We start from the raw sequence: 21,323 nt of genomic DNA on the forward strand, positions 1-21,323 counted from the left end.
CGATCTTCTGGTTTTGGTTTTCTATGCTATTTGTGTTTTGGTTTTGTGAACTTGGTATTGTAATAATTCGATGTGGACTTGGAGTTTTGTCTTGTGGTATCTTGTATTTGGTTTAGTGATGATGTGTCAAGCCGAGCCAGCTAATAGTTAGTTGTTTTGTTCTTTTCATGTTCGTTATTTTATGATTTCCGCTGTGCTATGTTTCAGCCATGTAGGCTGACTATTAACTCCGTGGTGTGTTTATATCCAGCTATGTGGGCTGATGTATATAGCTGATGAGTATGCATGTGGATGTATGTATATATGCTTCAGATTGTCACCGGTACAGGGGAGATGTTGTCGAAATTTTGTCAGTAGGGACTCCTCTAGGGGTGTGACAATTTATTGGTATCAGAGCCACAGGTTTACGAGGCTTATTTTCTCATGTTTTTGATTTTCATGATTTGGTTTCTCGATGTGACCTTTCGAGTTTTGGGACCAGACAGTGACAGGATATCTCCAAGCTGTAGGAGGTATGTTTGTATACTATTATCATACACTTCTGTTGGTATTTATCCAGTTGTTTGTAGTATGTGTTACATGTGTTGAGTTAGTCACTATTTAGATCCATCATACACTTGTAGAATCATTGTATAGGTCCATCAAACCCTACTAGAGATCAGGGATTACAGTCTCATGAGATTTCTTTTAACTTACCATCAATACTACAAGTTTTTACTATTACTAGTTGGTAGTGAATAGTATCTACTAAATATCATGTTTGGCTCAATAAGTAGAATATCGATTTACTCGTATTGGTTCAGTCAGTAGAGGACCAATTTATCTATGCTGGATTGGTCAGTAGAGGACTAATTTTTCTTGTTGGTTTTATTAGTTGAGGGTTGATTTGCTCTTATTAGTTTGGTTAGTAGAAGACCGACTTACTCTATTTCATGAAGATTCTGACCTTTAAGTTATTTATGTTTGGTTAGATAACCTAGAAGACACATATGAGTACATGACTTGTACAGACGTAGAATGGACTGAATTAGTCGCCTACCATTGTTGGCTCGACAAGTATGTAGAGGATTGATGTATCCTATTCCATGGGGACTTTGACCATGGATTGTATGTACCTGGTTGGGTAACCTAGAAGGTACATTCAGTTAGTTGACCTGTACTGTTGTGGGAAAGTTTAGAGCTAGCTGCTTAACAGTTACGTGATATATCTGTTATATAGGTGTATGAATTGGTGAGTACATTCATATATACGACTTGTACTGGTGCGGAAAAGACGATGTTACTATCTTTTACGTGACCAGGCACCACATGAAGAAGATGTAGAAGATGAATTTTAAGAACAAAACATCTCTTAGTGATTATTTTGGAGGTGTTTTGAGGGAGAGTATTTCTCTACTTCCTTCGGAAGCATAACGGTTTATAAGGCAATGGTCAATTGACTTGTCTAATGTTGTTCCATGGGAGATCCAGACTCATGGATCAATCGGATATGGTTAAATATCCTTGATGATACCTAGAGATAAATGACCCTTAATGATGTGAAGTAGGTGGTGTTAGTTGATTAACACCCATGAAGTTCCACCATTACCGAGTGGAAGTTTCAGATGATGATCTTCAGGTAGCAGAGCGATGATCGACAGTTATATCGATTGGCAATTTGTTGACAGAGCTCCTCTACTCTTGTGTCCATTGCTCGTCACTAGAGGTTATTGAACCTCAGGTGAAGCAATCGTAGTCGGATGTGTTACAAAATAATGGTTAGTTGACTCAACTAGCATTGTCTTTTTCGAGTAACTCAAGACCTTGACCACATGATTAGTTACTAAAGGTCTTAAAGTCTTTATCTCAGATTAGGGGGTTCGACATTTTGATGATAGTTATTGGAGGACATCTTACGGGTATGATTATGAGATGTGTGGTGATATTCTCTGATGGGTAGACTCTCGGTCAGGAAGTTGAGTGACCCTTTGGACTTTGCAATGTTATTTTCTTTACTGTGGATATTTGAGCATCTGAAAGATGAGATTTGACATACACTTTGGACATTTTTTTTAGATAATATTAGTAGAGTGTTTATACTCATATTTGATTGACCATATCTCTATCATTTGGGAAGTTGTGGATTACCAATCAGGTAGTCAAGGAATATCCCTTAGACTTCAGTTGTCATACACCATTAGTAGAATGGTGATATATTTCTACATCTTGATTGTATATCATAATGAGAATTGGTCACTGGGAGATTATCAGGTTTGATTGATGTTGAGAATGATTTAAGATTGTTGGATATTGTGAGATCAGATGTGGTGATATGTTGTCTTTTGATGATCTATTGGTTGATATTTGATTGATGATCTATTATTTGATGTTTGTTGTTAATGATGACATAGAGAGTGTCACGTGTGATATTTGTGGATTCGGTGATTTGTAGTTGGTGAGCAGATTACAGACTCGTTGTTAGGTAATCTTATAATTGAGTATGTCTGTTGTACGGATGTTATGAGTCCTTGATATTGCCATTTAGGTACAATGCCCTAGATATTTTCATGGACTCGATGAATTTGGTATTCTTAGGGTATTTGGAGTAGTTGATATTGTTTTCATTGACAATATTTGATCTATTCCCGATCCGAGGTGGATCACGTACACTATCTTCATATAGTTCTAGAGATGTTTCGACGGGAACATCTACATGCGAAGTTCAGTAGTGTGTATTTTGATTGTCTTCTGTGAGATTTCTGGAACACATGGTCACCAGTAGGGGTACACCTGTGGATCTACAAGAGATAGTGGTTGTTACCAGTTGGGAGTAGTCGTAGTCTATATAGGAGACTCGCAACTTTCTTAGTCTGACTGAATATTACCTAGAAAGGGTATAGAACTTTCTTGGATAAATGCTTAGGAGACTATTTTCAATAGCTAAAATGAAAAGTCGATAACTACACCCATCTTAGTTATACGTTCTAGTGTAGACGGATTTGTACTTTACACAGATGTATCATACCTGGGGTTTGGTGCAGTTCCGATGTAGCATGAGCGGAGTAGTCTCGTGCAAATAGTTAGAATTCTCATGTAATGAGAATTTGATTCTTTAATTCCATGGGAGATTATGTGTGTTTCCGAGTCACTTCTTATCCGAGAGAACTTTCTGCAGGAAACACCTTGACATAGATTTGTGATATACGATGTATAGAGATTTGAAACATTCCTATTGGTGGAACTATATGAAGAGAGACCTCGCGGGTTATGTAGCTCGATGTTTAATATGTCGGCAAATGGAGGCTAATCATTAAGGATTAGCAGGATTGGTTCCATAGATTCATATACTAGGATGGAATTGGGAGCATGATATGATAGACTTTGTTGTGGAATTACCAAGGATATAGAGGGGATATGATATGATTTGAGTAATCGTTGATTAGATGACAAAATTTGCTTCCTTTCTATTGATGTATAGGGCGGACCTTTTGAATCGCTTAGCAGAGTTATACTGTAAAGAGATTATCTGACTTCATGGTTCACGTCGGAGTATTATATCGAATAGAGATTCCCAATTCACATTGTGGTTCCAGCAGGGGTTATACAGGCATTGGGTACAGAGTTTTGTTTTAGTACAACATTCTCCCTCAGACAAATGGATAGTCTGAGTGCACGGTAAGGACATTAGAGGATTTGCTGATAGTGTGTGTTATGGATTACGGAGGTAGTTGATTTAACCACAGTTGGATAGGTAGCAGTGTGGGAGTAGTAAAAGCAGGGTGAGCTCATAACCCATAGAGTCAGCTCTTACGGTTGGAGATTTATTCATGATACTTGGATGAAGTAGTTTATGAGTATGTTGCTTGGTTGTTACCCTTGGATGAGGATCCCTGAGTTGAATAGTAAATTTGGGGACTAAATTTTTATGAGTGGGGGAGAATGTAAAATATGGTACCCAAATAATATTTAAATAATAAGGTTATTAGGGAAATAATATTATTGGAATTTTCAAGAATTTTTAGAAATTTTTCGGGATTTAAACGAAGGTCGTATGCTATGTGTTTAAGGGGATGAAACTATTGGACTAGGTGGAAGCCTGTTTTGAACACCATTTAAGTGGGAGTTGATTAGGAGTGAACTTAGATTTTAATTAAGTTAACCTAAGTATTGAATTAAATAAATTAAGCCCTAAATTCCCAATTTTCCTCTCATTCACGCCGATCTCCTCTCCCGAGCCCTCTCTCGCGATTCTCCTCGCCTATCGTTGGTCGCCCGCGAGTTCACCGCCGATGGAGGTCTTCTCCTCTATCAAGCCTCACCATTTTCCAACTCTCTTCAAACCGTCCCTCCTCCGGTCACAAGCGAGGGCGCAGCACCGTCGCCCCTTCGATCGTGCAGAGTACCCGAGTTAAGGGCAGGCTTTTCCCTGATCCACTACCCTACATGCGTCGCCGCCACCGCGTGTGGACTACCGGCGCAGCCTTCGTTCGCTCAAGCAATTAACACTGAGGTCCTTTCTTCTCCCTCCCGATTTCCTTTCTTGTTGAGAAGCTAGATAGCAACCGTGACTTGGTAGTGGGCAGCCAACCCTCGCCACCTATTTTTCTCCTCCTGCGAATCTTCTACTCTAAGATCTAGTGCCGGACCTCACTTCCACTCCCGATATGACACTGTCATGCACCATCCGAGCACCACTGATTCGGCCAGATCAAGGGATCAATTAAGGGTAAATATTCCTAGCTTAAAAGTTGTTTGATCAGTAAATAGATTGGTTATCAGATGGGGAATGGTTGATTGTTGGATTGGATATCTTCGTCAAGTAGTGAATCGGATTTGGGTAAGTTGAGAATGTAATTTCGTATATGAACTATATTTGATTTTAGTTATGAAATGGTTGGAGTGTTTCAATTCTACTTAGTTGTGATTTGTTGCTTGAGTGGATTTGGGTTTGTGTGTGATTATCATGTGGAAGGATTGTTATTGAGATGAATGTTTATGGTTGATTTAGAGGAGTACATGAATGATAATAGAATCATTAGATTGATATCATGATTAGTAGTGATGGATTGTGATGTTAATCAATTGTTGTTGTAATAATGCTTATTCAAATGAATTAAGTGATTCATGATGATTATGAAGTTGTTTGTCTTCATGGATTAAATGATTTGTTATTTGATTATAGTGCTAGGTTTGGTTAGATATGTGTTACTTAATATGAATGTGAATTAGAAGATGAAATAATCGGTTTTGATTGAAGATTATTCTATTTCGTTGGATAATAAGATTAAACCTAAATTAATCAATTGGATGAAATAAGTATGTTGGATTTACTTTGAATTGACTTATTAGTAAATGGTTTGCTATATGAATCAATTAAAGAGTTGATAAGATTGAGTTAAATTTAATTTAACCAATGGATTTTGGTGAATCGAGGTTCATAGTTGGATTAGGATTTTCCCTAATTAAGTTGAGTTTTAGATTTAGCTAATTGTTGTTCATCTGATTAGCTAAACTGTATATCATGTGATTTACAGGAGGTTGATGTGAGACGGGCGTCTCGACATGGGATTGTTTAGCATGATCGACAGATAAAGGCGGGTACTTCCTGTTGGAGTGTATACTAAAAGCCTAGCTTTTGTATAAACATTTATAAAAATCACATTGGTCAAGTGTCTACATTTATATATACCAAATTTAGATGTTCAATTATTTTATATTGTAGATAACATAGTGTGTGTTGTCACACACAGAAGATTGTGTTATCGGTTCTTTATAAATTATAAACAGTAGCTCACGACTAAGATGGAAAGAAACAAACCATTGGAATAGTCGTAGTGTAATTAATCATTAGTTTATCTTGACAAATAAAGTACACTAGTACACTTTAAGTGTATTGAGCAGGACCATTTAAGGTAAGTTCTTTTTATACTGATTTAATAAAAGAACTAGACCTTAGTTATTATGGAAGTGTGTGCTCTTAATCCTAATATAATAACAAACACATATATTTAATATTTATTTCTTTGACTTATCAAAGGTGAGATTTAGTTTGATAAATCAAAATGTCCGATAAGTTGGAAAATGATGTTACTTATAGTGTGACTTGTTGATTATAGAAGGAAACTGTGTCCTAGTAATCTAGGTTGATAATGTCTCCAAGAGGAGCTCATAAAGATTGTCATGTTAAACCCTACAAGTGGACTTAGTTCGACATGACGATAAGGTTGAGTGGTACTACTCTTGGACTAAGATATTAATTAAATGAGTTGTCAATAATTCACTTAATTACTGGGCATTCGACATCTTAAACACAGGAAGACTAACACACTCATAATAAGAAGGAGCCCAAAAATGTAATTTGGGATTGGTGCGGTAGTTCAATAATAATTCTTTAGTGGTATGAATTATTATTGATGAAGTTAAGTTGTGTGTTCGGGGCGAACACGGGAAGCTTAATTTCATCGGGAGACCAAAATAAATTCCTCCTCTCGATCCCTATCGTAGCCTCTTGTATATAGAGATTTATACCCACCACATACCCACCTTCTTACCCATCCTAATGGGGTCGACCAAGCTAGCTTGGAACCCAAGCTAGGGCCGGCCAAGACCAAGTGGATGAGCCAAGTTGGTGGTCGGCCAAAGCTTGGGTCCCAAGCTTAGGTGGTTGGCCACTAGAAAATTAAAAGGAATTTTTATTAAAATTATTTCTTATGTGGATATCATGTTTTTAAAAGAGAGTTTAAAATTTAAATCTTTCCTTTTATAGCTTTCTACAAAAAATTAAGAAAAGATTTAAAATCTTTCCTTATTTGTAGATTGAATTAGATTTTAATTTTGAGAAAACTTTTCTTTTTAACCATGTTCATGATTTAAAAGAAAGTTTTAAAATTAAATATTCTCTTTTATTAGTTTCTACAAAAGATTAAGAAAAGATTTGATATTTTTCCTTATTTGTAGATTGAAAAGAGATTTTAATTTTTAGAGATAACTTTCTTTTTTGGAAATTATCCACATGTTTAAAAGAAAGATTTTAATTTATAAAATTTCCTCTTTACTAACCAATCATGAAGGGATTAAAATTATTGGAGAAATTTTTTATAAATTTCTGGAAACAAATTAGGAAGTTTTAATTCTTGGTGAATTAAACTCTCCTTGTTTTGTGGAAAAAAAGTGGCCAACCAAGTAATTTGAAAAAAGGAAATTGATTTTTAATTAATTAATTTTTATTTTTCATGACAAAGGAATTAAGGAAGTTTTTATTTAAATTTCCTTATTTGCCAAGACCAAGGATTATAAAAGAGGGGGTAGAGATGCCTTCATGGCTAACGACTCTATTCTATTTTTCTTCCACTCTTTTCCTCATTGGTGGTGTGGCCGGCCCTTCTTGTTTTCCTTTTTCCTTTTTTCTTTCTTCTTCTTGGCCGAAACTCTTGATCCATTGGAGTTTGGAAGGTGGCCGGACATTGCTTGGAGAATGAGAGAAAAAAAGGTTTTTTTTCTTGTATCCCTTGGAGCTTTGTGGTGGTGGCCGGACCTTTATTTCTGTAAAATACGGCCACAAATAATAATTTAATAATAAGGTTTAATAGACAAATAACCTTATTAGGATTTTTAGAAATTTTTAGAAATTTTCTGGGATTTAATTGGATCTCATATGATGTATTTAAAGGAGATGCATTAATGGGGCCGATAAAAGCCTGTTTGGAATACCCGGGGTGGGAGTTGATTGAGAAATCGATCTAAGGTTTGATTTTACAAATCCCTAAGTTATAAATATAATTTTCCCGTGCCCTAACTCCCACACCCGCCGAACTCCTCATCCTCCCCGAGCCCTCTCCCTCTCGCGAGATCCCACACCACCTCCGGCGATCTCCCTTCCTCACTCGAGCACTAGCCGGTCTCCTCTCTTCCTCGCGCAAGAGCACCCCGGCAGCCGGCGACCTCCTTTCTCGAGCGATCAGAGCCGACGATCTTGCCCTCACGCGAGCACCCCAGCCGCCTCAACACCCGATTGCGCCGGTGTTGCCCATCCCGGTGCCAGCCGAACCCTAGGTTGGCTCCAGTCAGTTGCTTCCACCTCCACTGTGCCACACAAGTTTGGGTCGACTTCGGATCAGCCCAAACAGAGCCCTGCCGCCAACACAGTCGTGCCCTAACCGATCCAGCAGGTACAATCTCTCTTGTAGGTATGAGTTTTGGGAATAAGGGATAGGAGTAGGTGTATAAACGATCTCCATTGATGTCCTTGCTTCTTCCTATGGTTCCTTTCGGTTCCTTCCTATTGCCCCCTATGGTTTAAACAAGTTGATAGTGGATTAAGTCTTGATTAAAGATGCTCTTGTTTCTCCCTGTTGTTTCTGGATTTTTCGAACAGATTCTAATAGTTTAAGCTTCGATTGATGACACTGTTACTTTGTCCATTCCATCTAAATTGATGAAGTGTTAAGCTGTGTCCGATGGCGTTTTGGTTTTATTAATCGGTTTTGCTTCGCTGAACAAGCTTGAGATAATAGGATGTGACCAATTTCGTTGTTACTTCTACTCATGCTTTGTTTTGGAATTAGTAGTTGCTGCTTTTGCCTTCCGAATTGTTGAGGAAATTTGTGTGGATTTAACTTGATGTTGTAGCTGAGGTAGCAGTGGATTCTATTTGTGGTTCTTGTCTCCCCGCTGTTGTAGGATTTTGGGACAGATGTGGTAGTCATTGTGCAATTTCAAGAATTATTCTTGCTACCTTAAGATGTTTTCGGATCTTGGTCAGGTAGGTGAAGTTTGGTTTTGTCTTGAATAGTCGTTATCTTGAGAAGTGAATTGGTGTGATTTCATTTGAGTTAGCTGTGGATTTGTGGAGGGGTCTGATGTTTCTATGACTTCCTGATGCATGCGAATTTTTGAATGGAAATGGGGGTGGTTTGGATGGGATTTCGGTGTGGTGGTTGATTCTTTTAGATGATCTTATATGCTGGTAAAGATCTGGATTATTAGGTGGAATTGAACATGGTTCCTAATCTAATTAGGTTTGGGATTTGATTTAGTTATTAAATTCATATATAATTAGCTAAATCTATATACTATGTGATCGCAGGACGTTGATTGAAGACGGTTGACACGATCTACATATAAAGGCGGGTACTTCTTACTTTGTCTCTTTAGTTCTTTGAACTTGGTGCATGAGCTATTTTTGTATAATTAAGACCGCTTTACCTTGACTCCACTCTTATTTTCTTGCGCTTGATACTTCCACGCAATCTTTGAGAAATTCGTTTCCATATCTATACAGTCTCTTTTGTTGTCCATGATCGGTAGCAGATACTAGATACCATGTTTGTATGCTTTAGTATTACTTATTTATATGATATTGAGCGTCTTGGCCGTAAGCATGCAGTTTACCTTATATATATATGATGGTTGTTGCATTGTTCGCATCATGCATGTCGCATCCTCGGTCACTCGAGAGAGTGGTGGCCTTTGCCTGTCGTGTCGCACTCGGCCACTCGTGTGAGTGGTAGCTGGAGTGGTCTAGGGACCCCCTTTGTTGTGTAGCTAGTTAGCTACTCAACACCATCCGTCGCTTGGAGAGGCGCCCTGGATGAGGTTGTCGTTGATCGGCCTCAAGCCTTACAAGGCTCGCGTGTGCGGTAGTGGGGTGACCATCCGTGCATACGCTGTTATTATGCCTGCTTTGGCTGCTGCTGTTTACTTATGTTATTATTGCTTACTTATGCTGATGTGGTATATATATGTTGACGTTGCTTCTTGTTGTTGTTCACTTATGCTGATATGCTGTCTTATGTTGAGATATGCTCTCGTTGTAGGCGGTTAGACATTGGGTTATTTATTGGAAATGTTTATATGTCTTACACATTACCTCTGTAGTTATGAGCAGTACCGTAGCAGATTAGTACCATTCTTGACCTTCTATATCTAGCTTAGGATATGGTTCCAGGTATGAGCATTGATTATGGTTTCATTTTGTTTATGCTACTTCCCTTATGAGACTGTATTCCCTTTGGGTATTCTTTATTGGTTGATTATGTTCATGCACTATCTTTTCTCTACCCGCTGAGTTCCAATACTCACCACCCCGTAAAATGGTTTTCTTTCGCCAGGTAACAGATAGATGAGTCATGGATGCTTGGAGAGATGCCGGCTGCCAATCCTGGGTCTCGCGTCATATTCGAAAATTGATTTTTGGTTCTATTTCTCTTTGCTTGCATTTCGTATTCGTTGAATTGGGTGTAGTGAGAACTAGGTTTTGATGCTTGTGGTGTGGACTTGGTATTTGTGATGTTTTGATAACTTTGAAAATTTGTGGGTTTTCTCTTCGTTTTCTTTCCGCTGTGCTTATTTTATTTTTTTGTCCAGCCGAGTAGGCTGAGTATATTAACTGCGTGGTTGTGTTGTTTCCATTTTCTATGGTATATATATCCAGCCGAGTGTGGCTAATGTATTTTTCGTATGTAGTAATGTTGCATATTGTCCGCCGTACAGGGGAGGTGCTGTCGAAATTTCTTCGGACAGGAACTCCTCTGGGGCGATACCAATTTAGTTGTATCAGAGCAGTTTCGATCTTGTTTGGATTTATGATTTTTGAGTTAATCTGATACCAATTTAGTGGTATCAGAGCAGTTTCGATCTTGTTTCGATTGATGATTATTTTCGAGTTAATCTGATACCATTTTAGTGGTATCAGAGCATGGTTTGAGTCAAATGTTGTGTTTTGTGTTTTGGAATTTCGATCTTGTTTCGATTCATGATTTTCGGTGTTCCGCTTGTTTTATTTTCCCTTTGTAATTTGATCCTACGATGTGACTTTCGAGTTGTGGGACCAGGCAGCGGCAAGATATCTCCGAGCTATAGGATGTAAGTGGTCTACTGCTAAATCATTTTCCTTACCTACTTATTATTAACAGGAATGGCACGAAAAGGGTCGACTGCTATGCATCACCGTGGACAGGGTCGACCACGAAAACAACCCACGGTATCGATGGGCCCCAAACCTGCTGGCCAAGAGACGGAGTTTACAGGAAACCCGAATGAGGTTGATTCAGGTAACAGTGATCGGAATCCTCCAACCTCTACTAGGGAGCATGAGTTACGGACGCCGGGAGTACCACCTTCTATACCTGCTCCAGACACTACTGGTTGGGTGATGGATAGAGCCCGAATACCCTTGTTGACCAAGTCTGTGAAAGATCGAACTACTCTGTTCCATGGGGGTGCTGACCCTTGGGCGGCTCGTAGCTGGTTGAAGAACTTGGAGGGCACATTTTGGTACACGAAGTGTACAGATGAAGAGAAGGTGGAGTTGGCCGCATATCATCTTCGGGATCAAGCTATCACTTGGTGGGACATGCAGAAGTCGATCTTTGGAGAACAACGTATCACGTGGCAGATGTACCGGAAGGCATTTGAGAGACAGTATTTCCCGGTTACATTTTGTCTAGCCCGTCATCAGGAGTTTCTGAACCTCAAGCAAGGTGACCGTTCTGTGATGGAGTATAATGCAAAATTCAGTAGACTGGCTGAGTTTTGTCCTCATCTGGTGGCTCAGGATTATGATCGGATGCATCAGTTTACGCAAGGACTTGCGGCATACATACGACTCAAGATGTCAGGATTTCCAGGTAGTTCTTATCGGGAGGTGTTAGATCGGGCGTTATTCATTGAGATGACTCAGCAGCAAGTGAACCTGGAGAAAAGTAATACTAAACAAGTGACACAGAAGAAGGAAAAAAGAGGCCAGAGCTCACAGGTTACCTCTGGAGGGTCCTCTCCACCTCAGAAGACAAGGCGAACCTCGGATGGGGGTTCTCGTTCCCCTCAACGAGATTGGAAGAATGATAGTAGAGGGACTAGATGTTTCCAGTGCGGCTCGAAAGGTCACCTCAAACCTAATTGTCCATTGGACCACTCGATATGCTTTTATTGTAAGCTTTCGGGCCATGAGAGTCGAAATTGCACTATGAAGGCTCAATTAGAGACGACTAAAGATACCACTCAGGGAGGGCGACCCACCCAGCCACGACAGCAGAAAGGACCTCAGAGGACTCAGAACGCTTCATATCAGCTGCAACTGCCGGGGCCCCAGGGAAAAGTATACCATATCCAGAGTCAGGAGTATCTAGTGATGCCAGCGACCACGCAGTACTCTACTGCGGCGTCCCCTTATCAGACATATCCGGTACAGCAAGACCCTGCACTTCCATCTCAGCCTTATTCGGCATTCCAACCGCCGACTCAGCCTCAGTACCCGCAGCAGCAGCAGGTGACGCTCCTCCGATTCCACGTCAGCCTACTTTAAGGATGCCACCATCAAGTGAAGAGGTGGGACGGGGTTATGCTGCCACACGGGAGGAGGCACAGCGGGCCGAGGGATTGGACTTTCGAGGTATTAGCCACTTTATACATTTAGTGTAGATTTATTGATAGATACTGGTAGTTCTCATTCGTTCATCTCTCGGGTATCTTTGGATAAGATCGAGGGGGGTATCTTTGGATACTGTTAACATGAGTTAACAGTATATGTACCATCTAAAGGGGTACTCATTAGTAGTCAAGAAGTCAAAGACTTTTCTTTGGACTTTGATGGTCAGACACTTGCGACGGATCTACATATGGGGGGAATAGTGGGATTTGACATCATCCTGAGCTTAGATGGGATGACTATAAAACGTGTCATTTGTTGTTCAACGTGCTGAGGTCGTAAATTTGGGGACCAAATTTTTATTAGTGGGGGAAAATGTAAAATACGGTCATAAATAATAATTTAATAATAAGGTTTAATAGACAAATAACCTTATTAGGATTTTTAGAAATTTTCTGGGATTTAATTGGATCTCATATGATGTATTTAAAGGAGATGCATTAATGGGGCCGATAAAAGCCTGTTTGGAATACCCGGGGTGGGAGTTGATTGAGAAATCGATCTAGGGTTTGATTTTACAAATCTCTAAGTTATAAATATAATTTTCCCATGCCCTAACTCCCACACCCGCCGAACTCCTCATCCTCCCCGAGCCCTCTCCCTCTCGCGAGATCCCACACCACCTCCGGCGATCTCCCTTCCTCACTCGAGCACTAGCCGGTCTCCTCTCTTCCTCGCGCAAGAGCACCCCGGCAGCCGGCGACCTCCTTTCTCGAGCGATCAGAGCCGGCGATCTTGCCCTCACGCGAGCACCCCAGCCGCCTCAACACCCGATTGCGCCGGTGTTGACCATCCCGGTGCCAGCCGAACCCTAGGTTGGCTCCAGTCAGTTGCTTCCACCTCCACTGTGCCACACAAGTTTGGGTCGACTCCGGATCAGCCCAAACAGAGCCCTGCCGCCAACACAGTCGTGCCCTAACCGATCCAGCAGGTACAATCTCTCTTGTAGGTATGAGTTTTGGGAATAAGGGATAGGAGTAGGTGTATAAACGATCTCCATTGATGTCCTTGCTTCTTCCTATGGTTCCTTTCGGTTCCTTCCTATTGCCCCCGAATGGTTTAAACAAGTTGATAGTGGATTAAGTCTTGATTAAAGATGCTCTTGTTTCTCCCTGTTGTTTCTGGATTTTTCGAACAGATTCTAATAGTTTAAGCTTCGATTGATGACACTGTTACTTTGTCCGTTCCATCTAAATTGATGAAGTGTTAAGCTGTGTCCGATGGCGTTTTGGTTTTATTAATCGGTTTTGCTTCGCTGAACAAGCTTGAGATAATAGGATGTGACCAATTTCGTTGTTACTTCTACTCATGCTTTGTTTTGGAATTAGTTGTTGCTACTTTTGCCTTCCGAATTGTTGAGGAAATTTGTGTGGATTTAACTTGATGTTGTAGCTAAGGTTGCTGTGGATTCTATTTGTGGTTCTTGTCTCCCCGCTGTTGTAGGATTTTGGGACAGATGTGGTAGTCATTGTGCAATTTCAAGAATTATTCTTGCTACCTTAAGATGTTTTTGGATCTTGGTCAGGTAGGTGAAGTTTGGTTTTGTCTTGAATAGCCGTGATCTTGAGAAGTGAATTGGTGTGATTTCATTTGAGTTAGCTGTGGATTTGTGGAGGGGTCTGATGTTTCTATGACTTCCTGATGCATGCAAATTTTTGAATGGAAATGGGGGTGGTTTGGATGGGATTTCGGTGTGGTGGTTGATTCTTTTAGATGCTCTTTTATGCTGGTAAAGATCTGGATTATTAGGTGGAATTGAACATGGTTCCTAATCGAATTAGGTTTGGGATTTGATTTAGTTATTAAATTCATATATAATTAGCTAAATCGATATACTATGTGATCGCAGGACGTTGATTGAAGACGGTTGACACGATCTACATATAAAGGCGGGTACTTCTTACTTTGTCTCTTTAGTTCTTTGAACTTGGTGCATGAGCTATTTTTGTATAATTAAGACCGCTTTACCTTGACTCCACTCTTATTTTATTGCGCTTGATACTTCCACGCAATCTTTGAGAAATTCGTTTCCATATCTATACAGTCTCTTTTGTTGTCCATGATCGGTAGCAGATACTAGATACCATGTTTGTATGCTTTGACTGTTTCTTATTTATGTACGATATTGAGCATGTTGACTTCATGTAGCATACCCGTTTCTGCTTATATATATATAATGACTGTTGCATTGTTCGCATCATGTCATTGCATGCATGTCGTATCCTCGGCCACTCGAGAGAGTGATAGCTGGAGTTGATGCCGCTTGTCCTGTCGTGCCGCACTCGGCCACTCGTGTGAGTGGTAGCTGGAGTACGAGCAGCAGGGACCCCCTTCGCTGTGTAGCTAGTTAGCTACTCAGCACCTGTCCATCCGGTCACTCGCGGGAGTGGCGGCCTTTGGGTGGTACAGTTGTCATTGATCCGGCCTCTCGACCATACAGGGGTCTTGGTGCAGAGAGGTGGGCGGGGTGACCATCCGTGCATATGCTGTTATTATGCCTTCTTTGGCTGCTGCTGTTTACTTATGTTATTATTTCTTACTTATGCTGATGTGGTATATATATGTTGACGTTGCTTCTTGTTGTTGTTCACTTATGCTGATATGCTGTCTTATGTTGAGATATGCTCTCGTTGTAGGCGGTTAGACATTGGGTTATTTATTGAAAATGTTTATATGTCTTACACATTACCTCTGTAGTTATGAGCAGTACCGTAACAGATTAGTACCATTCTTGACCTTCTATATCTAGCCTAGGATATGGTTCCAGGTATGAGCATTGATTATGGTTTCATTTTGTGTATGCTACTTCCCTTATGAGACTGTATTCCCTTTGGGTATTCTTTATTGGTTGATTATGTTCATGCACTATCTTTTCTATACCCACTGAGTTCCAATACTCACCACCCCGTAAAATGGTTTTCTTTCGCCAGGTAACAGATAGATGAGTCATGGATGCTTGGAGAGATGCCGGCTGCCAATCCTGGGTCCCGCGTCATATTCGAAAATTGATTTTTGGTTCTGTTTCTCTTTGCTTGCATTTCGTATTCGTTGGATTGGGTGTAGTGAGAACTAGGTTTTGATGCTTGTGGTGTGGACTTGGTATTTGTGATGTTTTGATAACTTTGCAAATTTGTGGGTTTTCTCTTCGTTTTCTTTCCGCTGTGCTTATTTTATTTTTTTGTCCAGCCGAGTAGGCTGAGTATATTAACTGCGTGGTTGTGTTGTTTTCATTTTCTATGATATATATATCCAGCCGAGTGTAGCTAATGTATTTTTCGTATCTAGTAATGTTTCATATTGTCCGCCGTACAGGGGAGGTGCTGTCGAAATTTCTTCGGACTGGAACTCCTCTGGGGCGATACCAATTTAGTGGTATCAGAGCAGTTTCGATCTTGTTTGGATTTATGATTTTTGAGTTAATCTGATACCAATTTAGTGGTATCAGAGCAGTTTCGATCTTGTTTCGATTGATGATTATTTTCGAGTTAATCTGATACCAATTTAGTGGTATCAGAGCATGGTTCGAGTCAAATGTTGTGTTTTGTGTTTTGGAATTTCGATTTTGTTTCGATTCATGATTTTCAGTGTTCCGATTGTTTTATTTTCCCTTTGTAATTTGATCCTGCGATGTGACTTTCGAGTTGTGGGACCAGGCAGCGGCAAGATATCTCCGAGCTATAGGATGTAAGTGGTCTACTGCTAAATCATTTTCCTTACCTACTTATTATTAACAGGAATGGCACAAAAAGGGTCGACTGCTATGCATCACCGTGGACAGGGTCGACCACGAAAACAACCCACGGTATCGATGGGCCCCGAACCTACTGGCCAAGAGACGGAGTTTACAGGAAACCCGAATGAGGTTGATTCAGGTAGCAGTGATCAGAATCCTCCAACCTCTACTAGGGAGCATGAGTTACGGACGTCGGGAGTACCACCTTCTATACCTGCTCCAGACACTACTGGTTGGGTGATGGATAGAGCCCGAATACCCTTATTGACCAAGTCTGTGAAAGATCGAACTACTCTGTTCCATGGGGGTGCTGACCCTTGGGCGGCTCGTAGCTTGTTGAAGAACTTGGAGGGCACATTTTGGTACATGAAGTGTACAGATGAAGAGAAGATGGAGTTGGCCGCATATCATCTTCGAGATCAAGCTGTCACTTGGTGGGACATGCAGAAGTCGATCTTTGGAGAACAACGTATCACGTGGCAGATGTACCGGAAGGCATTTGAGAGACAGTATTTCCCGGTTACATTTTGTCTAGCCCGTCGTCAGGAGTTTCTGAACGTCAAGTAAGGTGACCGTTCTGTGATGGAGTATAATGCAGAATTCAGTAGACTGGCTGAGTTTTGTCCTCATCTGGTGGCTCAGGATTTTGATCGGATGCATCAGTTTACGCAAGGACTTGCGGCATACATACGACTCAAGATGTTAGGATTTCCAGGTAGTTCTTATCGGGAGGTGTTAGATCGGGCGTTATTCATTGAGATGACTCAGCAGCAAGTTAACCTGGAGAAAAGTAATACTAAACAAGTGACACAGAAGAAGGAAAAAAGAGGCCAGAGCTCACAGGTTACCTCTGGAGGGTCCTCTACACCTCAGAAGACAAGGCGAACCTCGGATGGGGGTTCTAGTTCCCCTCAACGAGATTGGAAGAATGATAGTAGAGGGACTAGATGTTTCCAGTGCGGCTCGAAAGGTCACCTCAAACCTAATTGTCCATTGGACCACTCGATATGCTTTTATTGTAAGCTTCCGGGCCATGAGAGTCGAAATTGCACTATGAAGGCTCAATTAGAGACGACTAAAGATACCACTCAGGGAGGGCGACCCACCCAGCCACGACAGCAGAAAGGACCTCAGAGGACTCAGAACGCTTCATATCAGCTGCAACTATCGGGGCCTCAGGGAAAAGTATACCATATCCAAAGTCAGGAGTATCCAGTGATGCCAGCGACCACGCAGTACTCTACTGCGGCGTCCCCTTATCAGACATATTCGGTACAGCAAGACCCTGCACTTCCATCTCAGCCTTATTCGGCATTCCAGCCGTCGACTCAGCCTCAGTACCCGCAGCAGTAGAAGGGTGACGCTCCTCCGATTCCACGGCAGCCTACTTTAAGGATGCCACCATCAAGTGAAGAGGTGGGACGGGGTTATGCTGCCACACGGGAGGAGGCACAGCGGGCCGAGGGATTGGACTTTCGAGGTATTAGCCACTTTATACATTTAGTGTAGATTTATTGATAGATACTGGTAGTTCTCATTCGTTCATCTCTCGGGTATCTTTGGATAAGATCGGGGGGGTATCTTTGGATACTGTTAACATGAGTTAACAGTATCTGTACCATCTAAAGGGGTACTCATTAGTAGTCAAGAAGTCAAAGACTTTTCTTTGGACTTTGATGGTCAGACACTTGCGACGGATCTACATATGGGGGGAATAGTGGGATTTGACATCATCCTGAGCTTAGATGGGATGACTATAAAACGTGTCATTTGTTTTTCAACGTACTGAGGTCGTAAATTTGGGGGCCAAATTTTTATTAGTAGGGGAGAATGTAAAATACGGCCACAAATAATAATTTAATAATAAGGTTTAATAGACAAATAACCTTATTAGGATTATTAGAAATTTTTAGAAATTTTCTGGGATTTAATTGGATCTCATATGATGTATTTAAAGGGGATGCATTAATGGGGTCGATAAAAGCCTGTTTGGAATACCCGGGGTGGGAGTTGATTGAGAAATCGATCTAGGGTTTGATTTTACAAATCTCTAAGTTATAAATATAATTTTCCCATGCCCTAACTCCCACACCCGCCGAACTCCTCATCCTCCCCGAGCCCTCTCCCTCTCGCGAGATCCCACACCACCTCCGGCGATCTCCCTTCCTCACTCGAGCACTAGCCGGTCTCCTCTCTTCCTCGCACAAGAGCACCCCGGTAACCGGCGACCTCCTTTCTCGAGCGATCACAGCCGGCGATCTTGCCTTCACGCGAGCACCCCAGCCACCTCAACACCCAATTGCGCCGGTGTTGCCCATCCCGGTGCCAGCCGACCCTAGGTTGGCTCCAGTCAATTGCTTCCACCTCCACTGTGTCACACATGTTTGGGTCGACTCCGGATCAGCCCAAACAGAGCCCTACCGCCAACACAGTCGTGCCCTAACCGATCCAGCAAGTACAATCTCTCTTGTAGGTATGAGTTTTGGGAATAAGGGATAGGAGTAGGTGTATAAACGATCTCCATTGATGTCCTTGCTTCTTCCTATGGTTCCTTTCGGTTCCTTCCTATTGCCCCCGAATGGTTTAAACAAGTTGATAGTGGATTAAGTCTTGATTAAAGATACTCTTGTTTCTCCCTATTGTTTCTGGATTTTTCGAACAGATTCTAATAGTTTAAGCTTCAATTGATGACACTGTTACTTTGTCCGTTCCATCTAAATTGATGAAGTGTTAAGCTGTGTCCGATGGCGTTTTGGTTTTATTAATCGGTTTTGCTTCACTGAACAAGCTTGAGATAATAGGATGTGACCAATTTCGTTGTTACTTCTACTCATGCTTTGTTTTGGAATTAGTTGTTGCTGCTTTTGCCTTCCGAATTGTTGAGGAAATTTGTGTGGATTTAACTTGATGTTGTAGCTGAGGTTGCTGTGGATTCTATTTGTGGTTCTTGTCTCCTCGCTGTTGTAGGATTTTGGGATAGATGTGGTAGTCATTGTGAAATTTCAAGAATTATTCTTGCTACCTTAAGATGTTTTCGGATCTTGGTCAGGTAGGTGAAGTTTGGTTTTGTCTTGAATAGCCGGGATCTTGAGAAGTGAATTGGTGTGATTTCATTTGAGTTAGCTGTGGATTTGTGGAGGGGTCTGATGTTTCTATGACTTCCTGATGCATGCAAATTTTTGAATGGAAATGGGGGTGGTTTGGATGGGATTTCGGTGTGGTGGTTGATTCTTTTAGATGATCTTATATGCTGGTAAAGATCTGGATTATTAGGTGGAATTGAACATGGTTCCTAATCGAATTAGGTTTGGGATTTGATTTAGTTATTAAATTCATATATAATTAGCTAAATCTATATACTATGTGATCGCAGGACGTTGATTGAAGACGGTTGACACGATCTACATATAAAGGCGGGTACTTCTTACTTTGTCTCTTTAGTTCTTTAAACTTGGTGCATGAGCTATTTTTGTATAATTAAGACCGCTTTACCTTGACTCCACTCTTATTTTCTTGCGCTTGATACTTCCACGCAATCTTTGAGAAATTCGTTTCCATATCTATACAGTCTCTTTTGTTGTCCATGATCGGTACCAGATACTAGATACCATGTTTGTATGCTTTGACTGTTGCTTATTTATGTACGATATTGAGCATGCTGGCTTCATGTAGAATACCCGTTTTTGCTTATATATATATGATGACTGTTGCATTGTTCGCATCATGTCATTGCATGCATGCCGCATCCTCGGCCACTCGAGAGAGTGGTAGCTGGAGTTGATGCCGCTTGTCATGTCGTGCCGCACTCGACCACTCGTGTGAGTGGTAGCTGGAGTACGAGCAGCAGGGACCCCCTTCGCTGTGTAGCTAGTTAGATACTCAGCACCTGTCCATCCGGTCACTCGCGGGAGTGGCGGCCTTTGGGTGTTACAGTTGTCATTGATCCGGCCTCTCGACCATCAAGGGTCATGGTGCAGAGAGGTGGGCGGGCTGACCATCCGTGCATACGCTGTTATTATGCCTGCTTTGGCTGCTGCTGTTACTTATGTTATTATTGCTTACTTATGCTGGTGTGGTATATATATGTTGACGTTGCTTCTTGTTGTTGTTCACTTATGCTGATATGCTGTCTTATGTTGAGATATGCTCTCGTTGTAGGCGGTTAGACATTGGGTTATTTATTGGAAATGTTTATATGTCTTACACATTACCTCTGTAGTTATGAGCAGTACTGTAGCAGATTAGTACCATTCTTGACCTTCTATATCTAGCCTAGGATATGGTTCCGGGTATGAGCATTGATTATGGTTTCATTTTGTATATGCTACTTCCCTTATGAGACTGTATTCCTTTTGGGTATTCTTTATTGGTTGATTATGTTCGTGCACTATCTTTTCTATACCCGCTGAGTTCCAATACTCACCACCCCGTAAAATGGTTTTCTTTCACCAAGTAACAGATAGATGAGTCATGGATGCTTGGAGAGATGTCGGCTGCCAATCCTGGGTCCCGCGTCATATTCGAAAATTGATTTTTGGTTATGTTTCTCTTTGCTTGCATTTCGTATTCGTTGGATTGGGTGTAGTGAGAACTAGGTTTTGATGCTTGTGGTGTGGACTTGGTATTTGTGATGTTTTGATAACTTTGCAAATTTGTGGGTTTTCTTTCCGCTGTGCTTATTTTGTTTTTTTGTCCAGCCGAGTAGGCTGAGTATATTAACTACGTGGTTGTGTTGTTTCCATTTTCTATGGTATATATATCCAGCCGAGTGTGGCTGATGTATTTTTCGTATGTAGTAATGTTTCATATTGTCCGCCATACAGGGGAAGTGCTGTCGAAATTTCTTCGGACAGGGACTCCTCTGAGGCGTGACAACTTCTCATGGAGAATTAATGGTGGCCGAATCTAGCTTGGAGAAGAAGAAGCTTGGTGGTTCTCGTCTCGGAAGATCATTGCCCACACAACGTCCGAGATAAGAAGAGGAATATGGTAGAAGATCAAGAGGTCATTAAAGTTCACAAAGAAAGGTATTACTAGTATTTATTTTCTGCATCATGCTAGTTTATTTTTCTTTGTATGAATTCCAAACACAAGAGGCATTAGATCTAGTTTTTCGAATTAGTTTTTCGAGTTTGTGTTTTCTTCTTTTTCGAATTTGTGATTCTATTTTTCTTTTTGGTTAAC

At 41.1% G+C, this 21,323-nt stretch overlaps 1 protein-coding gene across 1 annotated transcript; it reads left to right on the top strand.

Annotated features, from left to right (window-relative positions):
• Positions 1-10,552: 10,552 nt before the first annotated feature.
• LOC121982502 lies at positions 10,553-14,296 on the top strand. The gene is made up of 2 exons (XM_042535615.1): positions 10,553-13,337; positions 14,256-14,296. Exon 1 carries the CDS (start codon positions 10,895-10,897, stop codon positions 12,281-12,283), a length of 1,389 nt encoding a protein of 462 aa, XP_042391549.1. The 5' UTR covers positions 10,553-10,894; the 3' UTR covers positions 12,284-13,337; positions 14,256-14,296.
• The last annotated feature ends 7,027 nt before the right edge of the window (positions 14,297-21,323 follow it).

This window comes from Zingiber officinale, chromosome 1B (assembly GCF_018446385.1).
Source record: "Zingiber officinale cultivar Zhangliang chromosome 1B, Zo_v1.1, whole genome shotgun sequence".
NCBI classification, from domain to species: Eukaryota; Viridiplantae; Streptophyta; class Magnoliopsida; order Zingiberales; family Zingiberaceae; genus Zingiber; species Zingiber officinale.

Coding starts and splice junctions, on each gene's coding strand:
- LOC121982502 (XM_042535615.1), top strand. CDS start 10,895: ATGGCACGAAAAGGGTCGACTGCTATGCATCACCGTGGACAGGGTCGA.